Source organism: Gouania willdenowi, chromosome 12, assembly GCF_900634775.1.
Source record: "Gouania willdenowi chromosome 12, fGouWil2.1, whole genome shotgun sequence".
Lineage (NCBI taxonomy): Eukaryota > Metazoa > Chordata > Actinopteri > Blenniiformes > Gobiesocidae > Gouania > Gouania willdenowi.
Genome location: NC_041055.1, coordinates 30,058,894 through 30,079,031, shown reverse-complemented (window position 1 = coordinate 30,079,031; position 20,138 = coordinate 30,058,894). Strand labels below are relative to the sequence as shown.

Genomic DNA, 20,138 nt, shown 5'->3' with positions numbered 1-20,138 from the left:
ACAATAGTTTTCTGGTCCTGTTTTCATTCAGACTGTGGATGTTTTAGCTCGTATAAAGCTGCTCACCTTTTATTTTGTGGTGTTACGGTCCAAATAGCATCCAGATAACTGACTACCGATTGTGAGGCTGGTGTGAGGAACAATAGATGTTAGAACTTCTACCATTTGACACTTTTGCAAAAACAATTACAGATTATTTAAGGGCAGTAAAAATATATATAGTTTTAATACCACCAGGCACTATTAGCAGACGTCAACACACATGGAAGTTGATCACAAGAAACAAGGAGCACCAGTAGATTCATTACACCACCTTTGGTTCCTTTAATTACATATCATGTACATGCTTTATGTAACATCCACGTTTTTTTTTTAAATTTATTTATGGATTAATGACAATTCTATTCACCAGTTCATCAGTAATGTGACTTATGCGTTGCTCTTTTTTTTTTGTCCAGGAGTAAAAGTCCGCCCCCCTGTGTGTCTCCTCTGTGTGGTGAGATTGAAACATGAAGCTCTCGTCCTAGTTTCCCTGTAAATATCCAAATATTTCACAAACAGAACAATATTTAATTTTAAAACAGAAAAATGTTGCTTGTCTGGTTTTTGATTTTTCTGTATTTATGTTTAAGTTTTAAGTCAGTAAAACAAAATAACCGCATCATTTTTTTTGTTGTTTGGTTGTAAAACGGAATAACCAAAGAACAAACAGTACACAAGTTGAATCTGCGCAAAAACAATAGGGCCTTCGGACTGAAATCTGTCACTTATTGCTTTAATATTATCAGTGTCATTCATATTTTCAATTTTCAATTCCATTAGTTTATAGGGGGACGTGCAAACTAGAGCACAATAATGATAAACATGCTCCGTATTTGGCCCCTGAACTAAACCAAGTTTGAACACCCCTGTTCTACCAGTAGCAACTCTTTATTTCCCAACTAATCCAGAAGAGTTCACACAAATCACCCAAACCTTTCCCCGTTATTCTACATCGTCCCGTAACAGCAGCAAACATGACTCATCAGTTTTAATAATAACTTTAAAGTGTGTGGCGGTGTGTAACATGGCAGAAAAGTGGGCTGTAAATGGCTCCACGATTACTACCTGCCACTGGTGGAGCGTTTCTCCAAATCAAAGAAGGTTGAGTCACTGCTGTGCGTCAGCCAAACGCCAACACCGACGCTGCTGCCAGCCTCACTTCCCAAATCAAACTTTCTCTTTTCACAATCCGCCTTTTTGCCATTTGCATAAAGACGACTGTGTATGGGCGTGTGTTTAAATATGCACAGATGCTCCAACAGAAATGATTGAGACTTTGTTCTGCTCGACTCCTTAGAAATGCTAAATAGAGACAGCAGTGCAGGGGGAAATCAATGATAGCCTAAAAATGTCAAAACAATAGCAATCAATTTTATTTGCACATATTCAATCTTCTTCTTAAGCATAATTCTGCTTTTTTCCCCCTATATATTAGAGAATTGGGGTTAATTACATGTCTCAATAATAATTACATGTTTAATTACAACTCACTTATAATTAGGGTGACCAGCATATTTTTCAATTAGGCCTACAATTAAAATCTAAATTATTACTGAAAGTCAATTACAAGTATGTTGTCAATTAAAGTTCAAATTCAATTCATCTCAAATACTTACTGCATTCAGAGATTAGATATAGTTCTTTTATGATTTGATGAGACAAAAATAAGTATATGGGAAACATTTTTTTTATCTCATCAATTCAGAAAAACCGAAAACCATTTCCTGTAAATATTTACTTATTTTAATCTCATCCTTAAAAACAGAAAAACAGGGACAATTTTAATTATTTACTTATTTGTATCTCATCAATTTAGAAAAACTGAAAACATATTTCCTATAAAACAGAAAAATGAGACCAATTTTCATTATTTCTTTATTTTTATTTCATCAATTCAGAAAAAACTACAAATATTTCCTATAAACACAAAAAAACGAGACCAATTTTCTTTATTTACTTGTTTTTATCTCATCAATTAAAAAAAAAAACAAAAGTTGTTTTTCTTCACTGAATGCAATACATAATTATTGATCCCATCCCTAATATAAAATTTCTCCTCAAGGTGAAACGTGGGTTGATAAATGGCTGTAATTTCCTTTTTGTTCTGGTGATGAATGGATTTGAAACAATGACAGAGACAGAAATTCAACACCAAACCTTTTACTGAGCTTATTTCGTGCATTCTCCTGTTTTCACGTTGGAAACCTGTGTGACATTAAACACACTCCCATATAATTCAGTCAGCCTGTCAACGCTTCTGCAGAAATATTGGACAGTGTAAAGGTCAACGGATACAAACAAGCTATTTCTACACTCGCAGTCGGCCCGTCGGAGGAGTAAAAAAAAAAAGTCTGATATTAACATCTGATAAACAAGGTGCGAGACACAGCGAGAATGCAGAGAAAATGTTAGCACCTAATCCACCTTCAGCACTTCTTCATGTGAGATGATTGAGGAAAAAAATAGAAAATAAAGCAGGTTGAAGAAAAAAGAGACACAAATAGAAGACGAGGCCAGTGGAATAATTGAGACAATAAGAGTGAGGGAGGGGTGAGCTACAGCAGTAGATAGATGATGAATGCAGGGCATGGGTTGATAGAGCAGAGCTATGCCCACTCTAACAGTGATAGATAACTCTATGATCTTTATACCTACGGAAGTCATCAAAAATAACTAGAAAGAGTTAAAAAGCGAGAAAAAAATATATCATTTTTATTTTTGCATGCTGCATGCTAGTTTGTACTTTAAAATCTCCTGATATAGAAATCAATCTATCTATTAATCAATCAATCATCTACATCTATGTTGACATCTATCAATCTATTTATCTAAATGTATACATCTATACCTATCAACATATATCTATGTAGACAACATCTATCAAGTATACATCTATCTATATATCTGTGCATAAATCTATCTATTTATGTATACATCTACAGTATCTATCTATTTCTCTATCTATCAACATATCTATGTAGACAACAAAGCATCTACAGTATCTATCTATCTATACATCTATCTATTTATAGATCTATACATCTATCTATGTATACATCTATCTATCTATCTATCTATCTATAGATCTATACATCTATGTATACATCTATCTATCTATTTATAGATCTATACATCTATCTATACATCTATCTATCTATGGAAACTGGAGTTTGAACCTTCTTGTTATCAAACATCAAACGTACAAACTGCATCTACTGTCTGTGTTCCAGTATATTATTAAAAATCTATGATATTAATGTAAGTTGAGGTCTACAGTATGTTAAAGTAATGTCCTAATCAGCATTAAATAAGGCAGAAACCAGGAAGTAGATTATTATGTAGACTTTAAAAGACAACTTGAAATGAAAAAAATGACCAAGTTTCTAAAAGTGTCGTGAGTGTGATACAGGATGAACTTTGGTTCTTAATTTAACACTCTATAGTTCTCTGCAAGCTGTCAACACTGTATAATTAATATGTCTATTTTCTTTTAGATATATTTTGTTAAACAAGGTTTGAAAATGACTCGGGAAAGAGAAAAAAAAACACACACACACACCCGGTGGTTTCATCTTTACAAGTGTTTATTTTGCTCATGTTTATTAATGCTTTGATTCTACATTAAACTGTGGTACATGTGTTCTATACTGTAACGTCTACAATACTCCTGAGAGTTTAAGCATTAAAAAATGGGGTTTTATAATGTTTATTTTAGTTAAAAATGATAATCATCATAAGGATGGTGGAAATGATCTTGATTAGATTTATTTTCCAATAAAAAAATAATTTAAGATTTAAATAAAATGTATTATTATTATTATTATTATTATTATTATTAATAATAATAATAAAATATGGAATTTTATAATGCTTATTTTCAGTCAAAAATGATAATCATACTATATAATACTGGCAACTCACAAAACGACAACAAAAAGGGAAAATTTACTGAAGAATAAAAAGAACAGACAAACAACAAAATACAAAATACATGAAATGACACCAAAAACACACAAAATGATAATAAAATGATATTGGTTAGAACATAAACTTAAAATGCAAAGGTCAGTCTGGGTCCCACATGAGGAGGTAAATGAACATAATAAAAAAAACTAAAGGAACGTCACGCCATCACGCCATCTGGAGCAGCCATCTTGACGGAATAGAAAATGCCAAACCATCTGTGATTCTACAACTTGTCGCAAGATATTCCTATCATGTCGGTGCTCCAGGAACGGGCGCGGTGGCTCGATCTTTCTGACGGGGAAAGAAGCGACATCCTGGACATGCACATAGTCCCGGAGGGGATCTTTGGCTCCACGCTGGCCTCCATGTGAGGCTAAAAATGACGACGCAGCCCTCCACCTCGGTCTTCCTGTCTCCACCTGTGCGACGGAAGGCGTTCCCACAAGCTGCTCCTCAGGGCCTGCAGTTCAGAACGCCGAGATCGTCCGATTCTCGGCCCGCCCCGTCACCTCAATGCGGTTCATCCGGCTGGCCGGCACAGCCCGCTCCTCGCACCCAGGCTAAGAAGAAGAAGAGGAAGAAGAAGACGAGGATGGCCTGACCGCTCTCCTCTCCTCAGGTGAAGCTGCTGGATGTTCCTCGTTCTCCAGCTCCACCTGTTCTGTAGTAGTCTCCCCGCTACGGCATGTTCTACAGGAAGTTTGGCTGTTGCCCCCCTCATGTCCACAAACACGCACACACATACACGTTCCAATAAAAGTGATGTGTGCCCCACTGACGCACCCAGGAAGAAGACCAAGGGCACAACAATTGAAAGCAAAATCTGCCACAATAAGCAACGCGGTGACAGCACCTGCTGTCCCCCCTCGGTGCCCTCGGTGTTGTGTGACTGCTTAGAAAAAGTAAACTGTTGGATGAGTGAAAACTTCCCATGACAAGATGGAGGTGATTGTCTTTGGTAACAAGGAAAAGAGGACTATCAGCAAGTATCTGAGTCTCGATCTTTAAAAGATAAAGATCAAGTCAAAAACCTTGGTGTTCTGATTGACTCAGATCTGACATTCAGCATCAGATCAAATCTATCACAAAAACATCTTCTACCACCTAAAGAACATCTCCAGAGTGAAAGGTTTAATGACTCAGAAAGATCAGGAGAAGCTGCTCCATGCTTTTATCTCCAGCAGACTGGACTATTGTAATGGTCTTCATCAAACATCTACAGCTGGTTCAGAACGCTGCAGCTCAGGTCTGAACCAGAACAAAGAGGTCAGAACACATTAGTCCAGTTTTAAAGTCTTTACACTGGCTCCCAGTCAGCCTCAGAATAGACTGTAAAGTTCTGCTGCTGGTTATAAATCTGTGAATGGGTTTGGTCCAGAATACATCAGTGACATGTTAGTCAGGTATGAACCCAGCAGGTCTCTCAGATCTATGGACACAGGTCAGATAGTGGAGCCCAGAGCTCTCAGTAAACATGGTGATGATGCGTTTAGTTGTTCTGCTGCAAAGAAGTGGAACAAACTGCCAGCAGAGCTGAAGTCAGCATCACATGTGAACATTTTTAAATCAAAGTTAAATTAACTTTTTTTCTCTACTGCGTATGATTGAGAGACAGATTTATGGTCATGTTGATGATGTAATGTGTTTGTTGTTGATGTAATTTTACTGATGATTTTAAATGTTCTTGTTGATTTTAAACAGTTGAATGGTTTATCATGTAAAGCACATTGAGTTGCCTTGTGTATGAAATGCGCTATACAAATAAAGTGCGATGACATAACTTGATGCTGAGTCGCTGACAGACGTATTCCATCAAAATGGCTGACTTGTGGCTTGAGGTCACGTGACTGGGAGATCCCTATAGAAATAAATATTTCCATAAAATACTGTCTCATTTCACTTATTTATAAAATTATAGTCTTGATTATTCCATAATTATGCTCCATAGTTGTTTTTTCACAGAATTCTGAGTAAAATGTTGTCGTCGGACAAAGGGGGGACTTGGGCACACATGGTCAACAGTTTTCAATTAAAATGACATTAGAAGTTTAGCTCAGTTGTGGGCAAACTCGAACTTGTTTTACCCATGAATTTAAAACAGATGTTTGCAACAGGTTGAGTTAAGTCTATTCCCCTCCCTCGGTCCCTTAATGGGAGCTGATAAAATCAGTGCCTTGGCAATCAGCGGGGCTTCTCGGCTGATGTGTTCCCGACTTCTACATCAACCTTGTCCTTCTCAAGCACACCCTGTTGAAAACAAGAGACATATCGGTTCAATTAGAGCCCCTGCTTTCAACCCAGCAGACGATAGGAGGCAGTGGATCAAGACCTGGATAAAGATCGACCAGCTTAGCTTCTGTGCGTTTTCAGCTAGAATTGGAAATGTCCGACCTTTCTTTATTGCTTAGAATATTCAGATGCGACTGAATTTACAAGGAAACATTGAGTATTGAGGATCTTTTTTTATTCTTGGAAGTGTTGAGGACACGCTTGGGAGAGTGTGTGCACATGAAAACGACTCAGACTTTGCACCAAGTCTCTACAAAGACCGTGTGAGAGAAACATTTTGACAGATTTAGCTCAAGGCCTGGGAGGAGCCTTCACATGCCTCTTTCTGTTCAGACGAGGAAGAAAAATAAAGTGTGTGAGTGCATTGTTTGTCACGTCAGAAAACACAACGTGAAAAGGAATCAGAACCATTGCTCTTTGTCTTACCCAGCATCTATCTATCAGTGGAAGTATAACTTTATTCCATCTCTGAAGGTGGTTGAACACAGACATTAACATTGAAGAACAGTCATGTGGAGACAGGACCATCTATAAGGGGGAATAAAGGGGAGAGATTTTTGGGGTCCATCCTTAAAGTCAGCAAAATGATGGTCCATCGTTCTATGAATCTGTGATAACCACATTTATTTATTTATCTGAATAATATCCACTGTTATTCAAAAATTTTATTTTCGCCGCAGTATATAGACATTTTAAAGATGTAAATCTTTGTTTTAATCAGAAATAAAATGGGTTAAAAGGTACCAAAAATGGTGGAAAAAAACACAGAAATTGGTTAAAAGTTGAAAATTTAAGTGGCTAAAACAGGCAGAAAAAGTGATAAAAATGGTTCAAAGTGTCAATATCGGCTATTTTAATAATAATAATAAAAAGGAACAATTAGTTTAAACTGGTAAATAATGGGCATTACAAATCGTCAATGTGGTTAAATTGGCAAAAATAAGCATGAAACATGGTGAAAGGGGGTTGACAATAATGGGTCAATATATGCAACATTATGTGGGAAAAATGATGAAAATGTCTTAAAATTGGAAAAAAAAAATGTGCAGAAAAGACATTGAAATTTGATGGAGAAGTGGCATAAATTGAGTAATGTAGCAAAAATGATGGCAAGAAAAAGTGATGAAAATAGGTTAAAATACGGCAAGTTTGGAGTAGTTGCAGAAAAACGGTAAAAAAATGTGTACTTAACACGATGTATAAGTGATACATAAAGCATGTAAGGTCAGGTGTCAACAATACCCAGGCAATAAGTGACAGACTGATGTCTGTTTTCTCTTTTCATTAATTTTGTGACCAATTTTTATTTAATTTGCAGAGATTATGTGATATAATTTCAGGAAAATTTAAAATTTGAGATTTAAAATAACTGCAGTCATGTGATAAAAGCATGGGAAAAATTACAACCCTAACCCTTTAGATAACTGAGATATCTACAACTGAATTTTGTGGTGAATTGGACAATAATTATTTTTATTCTGACTTTTTTACTTTCTCCTGCGGCCCAAAATTGATGATCTAAAGGGCCGGATTTGTCCCCCGGGCCTTGAGTTTGACACGTGGGTTAAAATATGGCAAGTTTAGTTTAGTTGCAGAAAAAGCGTAGAAATAAGCAGCAAAAATGGGCTCAAATTGTAAAAAAAAAAATTCTTAGTTTCTTGAAAGCATCTGGCGACCCCTTCCTAGTGTCTCGCGACTCCAAATGTGGTCCTGACCCCAAGGTTGAGAACTGATCTACCAGACCCTAAACTGACTAAATGATTTTCTGCCTTTTATTATACAAAAAAAACCCCATTATTTTTAAACATTTGATCAGGAATATTGAGTGTTCAGCTTGTGTTGTTATACATGTAGATTCCAGGAGGGGGCAGTAGAGGAAAAAGTGCAAACGACATAGATGCTATTGCATGCACTGGTTCTTCTTTGCATCCATTGATTATTAAACACAGGAAATAAACACTTGGATCACGTGACAGCGATTGAGAGACTTTGCCGCAGTGCTGCTCTTACCGTCTTTTCTTTTCCCTAAAGAGTGAAAGAGATGCTGAAGAGAAGCCCGATCAATATTTATCCCCCTCTATCTGACCCTCGCTGTCAGCTGTTGGCTCACACATCTTTTCTTCTTCTTCTCTATTATTCTCCCTCAATGCATCCTTGTTGAGTCATTACAAAGCACAACACCTGCTTGGCATAGTAATCACACTATGATCCTTACAGACCTCAGTAAGAGCTTAACAAAGGTCTATTCTAATAACTACAGCAAAAAAAGGGCATTATACAGTATACAGTCAGGGTTGGGGGCAATTACATTTTTCAGTTACAATCAAATTACAATATTTGTTTTTATCCTTAGAAAATCAATTAAAATTATGTTCTCAATTACTAAAGTTCAATTAAAATTAATCGCAATTACTGAGCCTGAAATAAATAACCTAATAAAAGTTAACCTTCCTCTTGTGTTAGCTTTCTGTTAGCATCTCTAATGCTAACGGGTTCTAAATCAGCTGTAAAATACATTAAAATCAAATATCTATAATCTAATTTCTATTAATTACCTCATTAGTAGAGCTGCACAATTGATCTAATTTTAATCATGATCACAATTTCGGTTGCCACAATTAAATTAACCAGCAATATTTATGTTTAAAATATCTGTAATAGTGTATTTATTCAGTCAGCCTCTGGTACATTTAAAATTACTGGGTAAAGTTTTATTAAATATATTTTTTCAAATTTTAATTTCATTTTAAAGCTTAATTTTGCACTACAAACTGTACACATGTTGTTTGTTTAAAATAGTGCAAAAAAAACAAAAAAACCCAAAACAAAACAGATTTTTCCCTAATATGATAAATAATTGTGATTACAATATTGATAATAAATAATTGTGATTATCATTTTAACCATAATCGTGCAGCTCTACTTGTTAGGCTTCCTAATCTATGAAAATATAGGGTTTAATATTTTTGGTGTAGGCAGTATAGCCTTCGATTTATTTATTTTTCATGTAAAATGTGAGAAAGCATGATGTAAAACATATTTTAATAATTAATAACTACATACCGTATGTGTAGAACTGTATATAGAACTGTAACATGGTTCCCCAGTTTTGCATTAAATTATAATTGGCAATTTTTTATGGAATTTTCATGGCAAATACAATTGCAAAGTCAATTTTTTTAACTCAATTACAATTGAATTACAATTATGAGAGCAACATATTTAAAAAAAAAATCCTAATTACAATTATAAATGACCCCCAACCCTGTATACAGCCTGTTTACAAGGTCATATCAGAACACACCCTGTAAACAGAAAGTTCTACACGTAAAATGAAAAGTGTTCAGACATAAATATAAACTTCCCTATAAGTTGCACATATGCTAAATATTGAAAAGTCCCCAGTTGTTTCCATTAATCATCCGGGGGAGAAAAAAATGCTTTGATCTTCTGCAAAACACAAGAACATTTGCATGATATCAGAGTTTTTGAGAGCAAAACACCCCCGAGGAACGTTTCCTGGTAAAGAAATCTAATTTAAGTGCTTTACATAGATTTCACCGTGGTGAAGTTAAAGTTTGTAAAAAGTAAAGTATGTAAAAGCCCATTGTTTGCTTGATAGAATAAAAAGGGTGTTTGCTTGTACCTTACCAGTATGTAACCAATGTTTTAGGTAGAAAAAAACACAACCATAACAAAAGAAACATGCATATATTCCAACTGCAAATTTGCAAATAAAAACATGATATCTTGATCCAACATTCAATAATAAAAACATTATTTCTAATGGCTAATTATCAGAGAACTAAGATATTATTCAGCCATTTTGCACCACTGACAAACCATTAGTTGTGCAAAGTAAAACTGTTTAAATGAGCTCAGTTGCTTTCCTGTTAGATCCATAGATCTTATGCAAAAAGTGTCAAACTCAAGGCCCGGGGACCAAATGGGGCCCAATAGATAATTCAATTTGGTCCACCTGGAGAAAGTAGAAACAATAACAAAAAACAATAATAATACAAAGTGCAAAATAAAAAATACTTAAGTTTTAGTTTTCTCAACAACTCAATGACCAACATTAAAATACAGTAGAGTAGTAGGCGTAAGTAATCAATAAAAACAAGGCAGAGGTTGTATTTAACAAATATATTTAATATTGTTGGCCACTGTAACGTCATCATTGGCAAAACATCAACAATTCATATCTTGGTTCATAATTAACTGACCTTTATATAATTGGACTCAGTTATGTTGGATTAGTTCTTCAATTACCCTACAGCAGACATAGGCAACTGGCGGCACGGGGGCTACATGAGGTCCTAGGCCTAATTTTTGCGGCCCACAAAGTAAACGGTAAAAATACACAAAACAAAAGCAAGAATACATAAAAAAATGCAAATAATTACAACAGGTTTAAAGAAAAGATGATGTAGAAGAAGAGTGAGTTTGAAACATGAGGTCGTTAATCAGTGATTGAATGACAGCGCTGTGTGTGCACTTTTAAAATAAGCTGAGTGTGTGAGATTCAATAAAACATCCTCAGGATGAAAGTCAGTAATGGGTGTCGGTGAGCTGAATATATAAAGCTGAGTTCTACAGACGTCAAACATCAAAGGCACTGTTTGAACATTTGATGTAATTGTGTTTCAGACTGACGAGGGTCCATATGGATACCAGGGCAGACACACTGAGGGGAGGACAAAGACAAAGTTGAAGGAAAGGACAATGATGGAGGGGAACATAGATGGAGTAAATATATAGACCGTCTCAAGGTTCACGCCAACCATAATGTGTGTAACATATACAATGATGCAAAAATGATTAGTAACATAATGTTGACTTCAAATAATTGCGTCCACCGTCCTGAATGATGTTCTCACTCATTCACGTTCTTAAGGGATTATAATATCACATACTGTTTTTAACCATATAAACCATCACAACAATGTCAAACTTGGGGGAAAAAAATAGCTACATAAGCAAGCCAGCACTTCTCACGTTTAAAGCGATGCCATGTCGGAATGAATCCATATATTCCATCAAAAGTGGTCTCAAAATATTCCTCAGACATTCAAAAATCCAATGAATTCCAGCAGTTAATCCAAAAGGCTGAGCGTGTCGTTAAAAATCCTCATTTTTAGATCAATGTTGTAATGATCAATGCACCATTTACATTGTCAAAAAAAATTGTGCAACAGAAGAAGAACCAAGTCACATGACTCGAGCGCCAAAAAATGATCATTTTCAAAAGAACAAAAGTGAATTAATATATGTTTTGTACAGTCATTGTGTTTTATGGCACTTAAAATGTGTATATTATGCACAATATATATATATATATTTTTTGTGGGGGGGCACTGCCCCTTGCCCCCCCGAAAACTCAGCATATGTAGGAGCTGACGGACAAAAACAAAGACAAACGATACATAGACACACTCACAGTACTCACGGTGACTCTGAAAGGCGTGGCAGCGGTGGGCGTTGGCTCCATGGTGGGCGTACCCTTGTCTGAGGACCCTGGCATGCTGCGTCGGCGTCCTGTCCTCTCTGGAGGGGACTCTGCAGACAGGACAAGGTCAGGTCACACTTTGTTACAACTATCATTAAAATAAGAACAAAAGGAACTTCTACTTCAATTTTTATACATAAGTTCTGTCATTAAGTGTTGTTCGCTAAATAATGACACCTTTGGAGCTATGTTGGCATCTAGTGGGGTTAGGTTTCGGGTAACGAACGACTTTTAATGACAGCCTTCATGACACCTTATTCATGACCAATATTTTTTAGGGCCGATGCCGATACCAATTTATTTTCCATCAGTCTTAGCCGATGATCGATACGGACTGACGATTTTCTTGAGCCGAAATTTGGAGCCGATAGTCTCAATTTTTAAAACAAGGAACATTTATTGAAATTAACAAAGGTGAGGTTGAACAAGAACAAGTAAAAAATATGTCTGCTCTCTGTAAATAACGCAGATCTGTGAACACAGGAGCCTGCATCGGCCGATGCCGATACGCATAAAAAACGCAAAAATCGACCGATAATATCGGCCGGCCGATGTATCGGTCTCTCACTAATGCTAATGACAAGTGTGATGTCATAATAATGACAGTGTAATGTCAGCCTTTATGTAGAAAACTGTGTTTCACAAAACACCTGAGCACTGTTACAGTTAACCAATTAAATCAAGCGTATGAGAGTTTATGTAGGCATCAACAATGGACCGATGGATGATAAAAATATTATAAAAATATTATAATATCTCTTTAAAGAATCTAATCTACTCTAACAAAGATGATTGATTCATGCAACACAGGGGCGGACACTTCTTCTATGTTAAGGTTTCATTGATTCAGACATTTTTTTTGGAAGTTTACTTTGATCTCCTGACATAATAATAATAATAATAATAATAATAATAATAATAATAATAATAATAATAATAATAATAATAATAATAATAATAATAATAATAATGGCTTGGATTTATATAGAGGAGACTCAAAGCGCATTACAGAAACCATTATTCATTCACACCAGTCACTCACACAGTCATACCGGTGGTGGTAAGCTACAATGTAGCCACAGCCACCCTAGGGCAGACTGACAGAGGCGTGGCAGTCATTTCGCGCCTACATCCCCTCTTCATGCACAGTTCATACTCACTCATACAAGGCAATGTGGGTAAAGTGCCTTGCCCAAGGACACAACAACAATGACTCGGTGAGAGCGGGATTTGAACCCCCAACCCTTCGGTTACTGGACAACCCACTCTACCACTGAGCCATGGTTGCCTCCCTGACGTGTTACGACTACTGAACTGCAGTCTTCCTCAGAGGTGTCTGCTGATTGCTTTGATGTGTTCTAATAAGTTGTTACTCATAAGCCAGGGGTGTCGAACTCACTTTAGTTCAGGGGCCAAATACGAGAGCAGTTTGATCTCAAGTGTCCCACAGATTTATAACGGGAACATTACATTTCAGTCTCACCTTAAATAAGTCAACTTTTCCCCACCACTTCAATTGTCCTACCCTGACTCCCTCTTCCCTGTTCGCTTCCCCCCTCACCTAGGTGTAACACTGCCCTCTCTTTTTATATCCTCCCTATAATTACGTGTTTCTTACACTTCCTTAGGGGAGGGCTGGTGGTGGTCACAATTATGCAATAAAATAAATTATTTTATTGAATTGCATTAAAAAAACATGCATTACTGTCTATAAAAAACAAGTAATTTCAACATTATAAAATATTAAATGTTTAAGAAACCAACATATCCAAGCAACAAGTCATAGATATCAGTCCCAACAGGATCTTCACTTTAAATGTTCTAGATTTTGTGACCAATTTACATTTCATTAAGGGAAATGCTATGTAATAATTTGAAAAAAATTCTAGAATTTTGTGTTTTTTCAACAATTTAACATTTTTAAGAAACAAATCAACCAAAGTTTGACAAAAGCATTTGTTATGGGGAAGAGATCTGACCTGGTGCTAAAGTTCTGTACCTAATGAAAGAAGCTAAGTGCACTAGCCCACTGCTAAACTTCCAAACACTATCTTTGTTGTGTCGACAGCAGATCTGGGCTTGCCGAGAGGAATGTGAACGATGTGGAGAACACAAGTCCTTACAGGGATGGCCACTACCTGATCACATAAATGAGGGTTAACACACATTTTAAAGAATCTAACATTGTAAATAAAAGGGAAAAAATAGTATTCTGAGTAGATTTTTAGCATTTCTGTTCATCAAGACTGACCTTTTTATTTTCAGTTCATGTTCTAATGAAAATAATTATCATCATCATTATTTCATTATCCTTTGAAACCAAAAATACACATTTTCCCCTTTTTGTTAGTTTTCCACTCGAGTACCCCCTGTAGTACCATCGCGTACCCCTAGTGGTACACGTAACCATGTTTGAGAAACTCTGCTCTGGCTCACAGTTTTACAGAACGACTCGCAACATTTTAATTGGAACTCACACAATGACAAGAAAAAAAAAGCTACAAAACTTTGGGGAAAAGATGTAGAATCTAGGACATGATGAAACAATTGAAGTGCGTCTTTGGCAACAATGCTGATCTATTCTTAGCCCTTAAATGTAAGACGTTGTTAGGAACATTACTCAGTCTAGGCCATGTTACATCATTTAAATGAGCCTTTGGAGTTGTGTGGAACATTGAACTCAAACAGCATTAGAACTAAATGTAATGCTGTGTGACTCTAATTGGAATGAAACTGGGTTTTAAAGCAAATCTTCTTGGCAATCCGTCCGTCTCCTCACACACACACACAAGAAAGCACTCCGTGCGAAACGAGAGAGAGCAGAAAACAATTTGAACTCAGTACAGTGGCTATTTATGAAGGAACTTCCTTGAGTTACTTGATCTAATCTTCAAGATTTTGGAATGCAGCAACTAGGATATCAGAGTCGGACCATTTAAAAGAACAAAAACACACACACACACAGTATAAAGCAGACATAGGAAACTGGAGGCCCTTGGACCCAAAAGTAAACGTACAAAATGACACAAATACACAAAACAAAAACAAGAATACATAAAAAAAATACAAAGAATTACAAAATTGCAGGGAAATATAATAAAAGACAAGAAAAACAAAAATTAACAAAAGGACGACAGTAACACACAAATTACTAAAAAGTAGACAAAAAAGTCAAGAAAAACACAAAATAAGGAAAACCTTGTCTGCACCAGAGGAAATGCAGGAAATACAATCATTATTCTACTTGGAAACATACACCAACCCATCAATGAACATTTTCAAATCATTAAAGATATTTATTTAGTTGCATTATAAAATTATTTGTGAATTTATTATGTCATAGCCCAGACATGCAGCCCTCGGTCTAATTTTATGCAGCCCCCAAAGTAAACATACAAAATGACGGAAAAGAAACAAAACAAAAGCAAGAATACATTAAAAAAATACAAAAAATTAAAACATTGCAGAAAAATACAGTATAGTAAACATGAATACACAAAATTACTCCAAATAACAGAAAACGACAACAAAAATACACAAAATCACTCAAAAAAACTTACAAAAATACACAAAATTAAAATAAAATAAAAAGAAAAGACAAGAAAAACACAACAAAATGACCTACAGTACTAACAAACAAGCAAAATGGCAAGAGAAATACATAAAAATTACTACAAAAAATACACAAAAGGACAACAGAAATGCACAAAAGTCAATCATAACAAGCAAGACAACAACAAACATACACAGAATGACAGAAAAACACAAATTCGATTAAAAAAACACTTTGTTTTCTGTCCTGTTAATGCTCATTATTCTAAATGCTGAAATTATGATGATGATAATAATAATAATAATGTTGATAATGTGGCCCTTTGCTGGTATAAAAGATAAGACATCTTTAGTCAGAGAAGAATGGAACATAATCAGTCCCATTGATCAATGAGCATTTTACATTTTGCATGTACAGAAAGCCGCATTTCCACAAAAAAGCGGTTGCCATGACTACCCATTAATAAAATATATGATGATGCATAATACTGCTGACTCGATGGTGAGCTAGCTAATTCGTATGAAAACACTATTAAACATTCTAGAGAGATTTCTGATTGACAGATTAGATAGAGGTGTGCATTGCCATGAATTTGACAAAATCATAAGATTCAGGATTTGGATGTAATACCTAAAGTATATTTTAAACTATTATTTTACTAAATCAACAAAAGGAAAGTAATCGGTAACTGTAGGCCTAACTTTACAACCTGTATAACCAGTTTACCTCATGTTTTAGACCAAATATAGATAGAATCATTTTAATTTAACCATTTCTAAACAGAAATACCTTTATTTCTAAACATAAATATACTGTATTTTAAATACTTACACATTTGAGCCCTTTAAATAGATAAACAAACAAGCTAGTATTAAATTATTTTCATCTTTTCATATAAACAACTCAATAAATGAATTAAGAAATCAATTATAAAACAATTACGAAGCATGATAAAAATTTTGAAATTTTGCCAATAACAAGAGATGAGGATTTTTCCATTCTTAAAACTGATCCACAATTACTGTAGAATGTTAATTCTGGATCAAGTCCAAAATGTAATGGAATCTTCCATGATGTAAAATATATCTTTGCTTTAGACATAATCCTGCTAACAAACAAACACACGCTAGTAAAAATACTTCCTCCCTAGTGGAGGTAATAAAGAACAGAAAGGGAAGTGGTGACAAGCCGAGACTGGCCAACACATGGAGTTTTTAATGATTGTGGGTATTTAGGTTAGAAATAGTGCTTTGATATGGCTTTTATTGAGTAGAGTGTTTGTGTCACACACAGAAGTCAAAGTGGGGAAGATTTTCCTGTATTAGATGCTACAGTCAGATGTGAACATTTACAAGCGTGGATCATAGATTTATACAGCAGTTAGTCCTTATAACAGAGTAGTTTGTTGGATTCTACACATTTAAAGCAGCCGGCTGTGCATTAGCACTGGTTCTCAACCCCCAAAATAAAGGTCCCAGAGAGCGGGGACCCCCACTGTACCTGAAGGTGGTTGAACACAGACATGAACATTGAAGAACAGTCATGTGGAGACAGGACCATCTATAAGGGGGAATAAAAGGGAGAGATTTTTGGGGTCCATCCATAAAGTCAGTAAAATGATGGTCTATTGTTCTATGAATCTGTGATAACCACATTTATTTATTCATCTGAATAATATCCACTGTTATCCAGGAATGTTTAGTATTATTTGCACCATAGTATATAGTCATCTTACAGATGGAAATCCTTGTTTTAATCAGAAATAAAAAAAGGCGGTTGCTGTATCAATATACCAACATTCTATCTGTATGCAAGACCCCTATTTGGCCAGTTTAGGTCACATGACAGGTCAGTCATGGCCAGTTTAGGTTGCATGACTAACCCTAACCCTAACCCTAAAAATTGTTGCGATATTGGGTTATAACCTAACATAAACCCAATCCAAAACATGACGCTACATACTTGTACTTCGGTAACCGTACCAATAGCACCGGGGGTTGTCCGTTCGGAAACCGTACAAATTGACATTTTCAATAAATAATGGGTTAAAACTGACAGAATCGCCGAAAAGGTGGTGAAATAGAATTTTAAAAACCCACAGATATTGGTTAAAAGTTACAAATTGAAGTGGCCAAAAACAGACAGAAAAGGTGGTTAAAAGGGTTCAAAGTGTCAATATTGGCTTAAAAGTAGCACAAATGGAGGAGGGGGGGTTTGGGGTAATGTAATTTAAAAAGTAGGAACAAGTAGTTTAAACTGGCAAATACTGGGCATGACAAATAGTGAATGGGGTTTAATTGTTAAAAAAATAAGCATTAAATATGGTGAAAAGAGGTGAAAAGTGACAATTATTGGTCAACATATGTGACATTAGGTGGAAAAAGTGGTGGAAAGGGTTTATAAGTGCTGAAAATGTCTTGTAAGTGGAGAAAAATGCGCAGAAAAGGCATAAAAATGGAGAAGTGGCAGAAATGGGAGGAATGTAGCAAAAATGCTTTAAAAGGAGCAAAAATAAGGTAATAAAAAGTGATGAAAATAAGGTAAAATATGGGAAGTTTAGTGTAGTGTAAAAATAAGCAAAAATGGGCTCAAACTGTTCTCGAGACCCCAAATGGAGTCCTGACCCCAAGATTGAGAACCCCTGCAATAGTAAAAAGCTTTCTGTAATGATTAGATAGTTAGTCTGGAACATTCTTATTGCAGACATGATTCTTACTGTGGGATATTTTCTCCCTCAAAGGCTCAAAGCACCTGTTTCCATGGCAGCAGTTATCTCTAAAGAAGTAGTACGGGGAAGATCGAGGCATCTAAAAAGACTCTGTCAATGTTTCACCCTGGAAGTAAATGGAGATGCTTTCCATGTTCCCTCATCTCCATAGCACTCACTTCCTGCAATCATCTGAAATCGTACATCGTGCTTATGTGTGTTTTTGTTTTACCATTTTCTTGTGTAACTCTTAACCTTGTAACTCGGACACTTGAAACTTGGCACTTAACAGACAGCTTTTAGTTCTAGGTTTGATGTTTTCTTTTCAGCGTGAATGGTTAATGCAGATGTTTTAAAGTGCTCTGCTTTAGGGATGAGTTAGTGTGGTTCTGTAATCATTTCATTCAATCTTCAAATACCGATTATGCTTTTACAGCAAATCAGTCTTTTGAACAACAGAACACACTGCGTCACAAGGAATAAAGCTCTATTAATGTTGATTAAAACTTAATAATTGCCTGAGACATAAATAGTTAGATATAATACAGATATGAGACAGAGAGAGAACCAAGAAGTTTTCTTATTTCCTCATATGGCTGCAGCACATGAAGCACCGCCAAATGGTCTATCACGAATAAAAGGTGTGTTTACTATTATCACTAGTCTGGAGGAGACATGACTGGTTAGCTGACTGGTTAGCTGACTGGTTGACTGGTTAGCTGACTGGTTAGCTGACTGGTTGACTGGTTAGCTGACTTGTTGACTGGTTAGCTGACTTGTTAGCTAGCTGGTTGACTGGTTAGCTGACTGGTTAGCTAGCTTGTTGACTGGTTAGCTGACTGGTTAGCCGACTGGTTAGCTAGCTGGTTGACTGGTTAGCTGACTGGTTAGCTGACTGGTTGACTGGTTATCTGACTGGTTAGCCGACTGGTTAGCTAGCTGGTTGACTGGTAAGCTGACTGGTTTACTGGTTAGCTGACTGGGTGACTGGTTAACTAGCTGATAGACTGTTTAGCTGACTGGTTGACTGGTTATCTAGCTGGTTGACTAGTTAGCTGACTGTTAGCTAGCTGGTTGACTGGTTAGCTGACTGGTTAGCTAGCTGGTTGACTGGTTAGCTGACTGGTTAGCTAGCTGGTTGACTGGTTAGCTGACTGGTTAGCTAGCTGGTTGACTGGTTAGCTGACTTGTTGACTGGTTAGCTGACTTGTTGACTGGTTAGCTGACTTGTTGACTGGTTAGCTGACTTGTTAGCTAGCTGGTTGACTGGTTAGCTGACTGATTAGCTAGCTGGTTGACTGATTAGCTGACTGGTTAGCTAGCTAGTTGACTGGTTAGCTGGCTGCAAACCTCTCATAAGAGATGCAATCCGGGACTCGAGAGCGAGCGAGAAAACCACCAAAGCTAATGCGCTCAATGTATTTATACGCTCCAGCAGCAGGGGCAGGTTTATGCTAATGATGGCTTCGTGACGTAACGCGGCTATGATTTCTGACCGACCCCCATTAAACCAACCACAATTAAATTCTAAATGGTTGAATGGCTTTTTACATGTTTTAAGGAATACATTTATGACCTATTTATTGTGTTTAGAAGAAAAAAGCTGAATTCGCTTTACATTTTGTTTAATAATGCTGCAACGGGCATCATTTCTGACAGGCTTCACTGATAATTCAGGGTTTGTTTGGCAAATTCACACATAGTAGGCTAGATATCACAGGGCTACATATGGCAGATTGTTAGTGCGCAAAATGTCACACGACAACAAAGTCACAGTTGTAAAGGTTGAAAGATTTGTTCCTAAGTCGACTACGGCACACAACACTGAACAGGATAACAATGCCTAATGATGATGGATTGATTTAGTCACACAGAGATTAATATTGTCATTTAGTATAAGCAGGTTTAACAATAAGATGTGATCTTCCCAGGAAATGTCTTTACAAATAGCATAAAAGCTCAAAGGGTTAAAATACTTAATAATCAGAATCAACATTTTCTTTAACACTTTTGTAAATAGGGCTCTTGTTTTGAAGTTACCCGGAAGTTTTGTCAGCAGTACAATGTCTCCG

At 36.2% G+C, this 20,138-nt stretch overlaps 1 protein-coding gene across 8 annotated transcripts in view; it reads right to left on the bottom strand.

Annotated features, from left to right (window-relative positions):
* Window positions 1-20,138, bottom strand: part of LOC114472926 (disabled homolog 2-interacting protein-like) — a 172,215-nt gene that overhangs the window by 111,960 nt on the left and 40,117 nt on the right. For 5 of the 8 annotated variants that reach the window (XM_028462246.1, XM_028462241.1, XM_028462240.1 and 2 more), the window contains exon 2: window positions 11,738-11,856. In XM_028462246.1, coding sequence (XP_028318047.1) covers window positions 11,738-11,821 — 84 coding nt within the window. In that variant the 5' untranslated portion in view covers window positions 11,822-11,856. The remainder of the gene's footprint in view (window positions 1-11,737; window positions 11,857-20,138) is intronic. The other 3 variants (XM_028462247.1, XM_028462242.1, XM_028462243.1) reach the window with 1 other exon arrangement.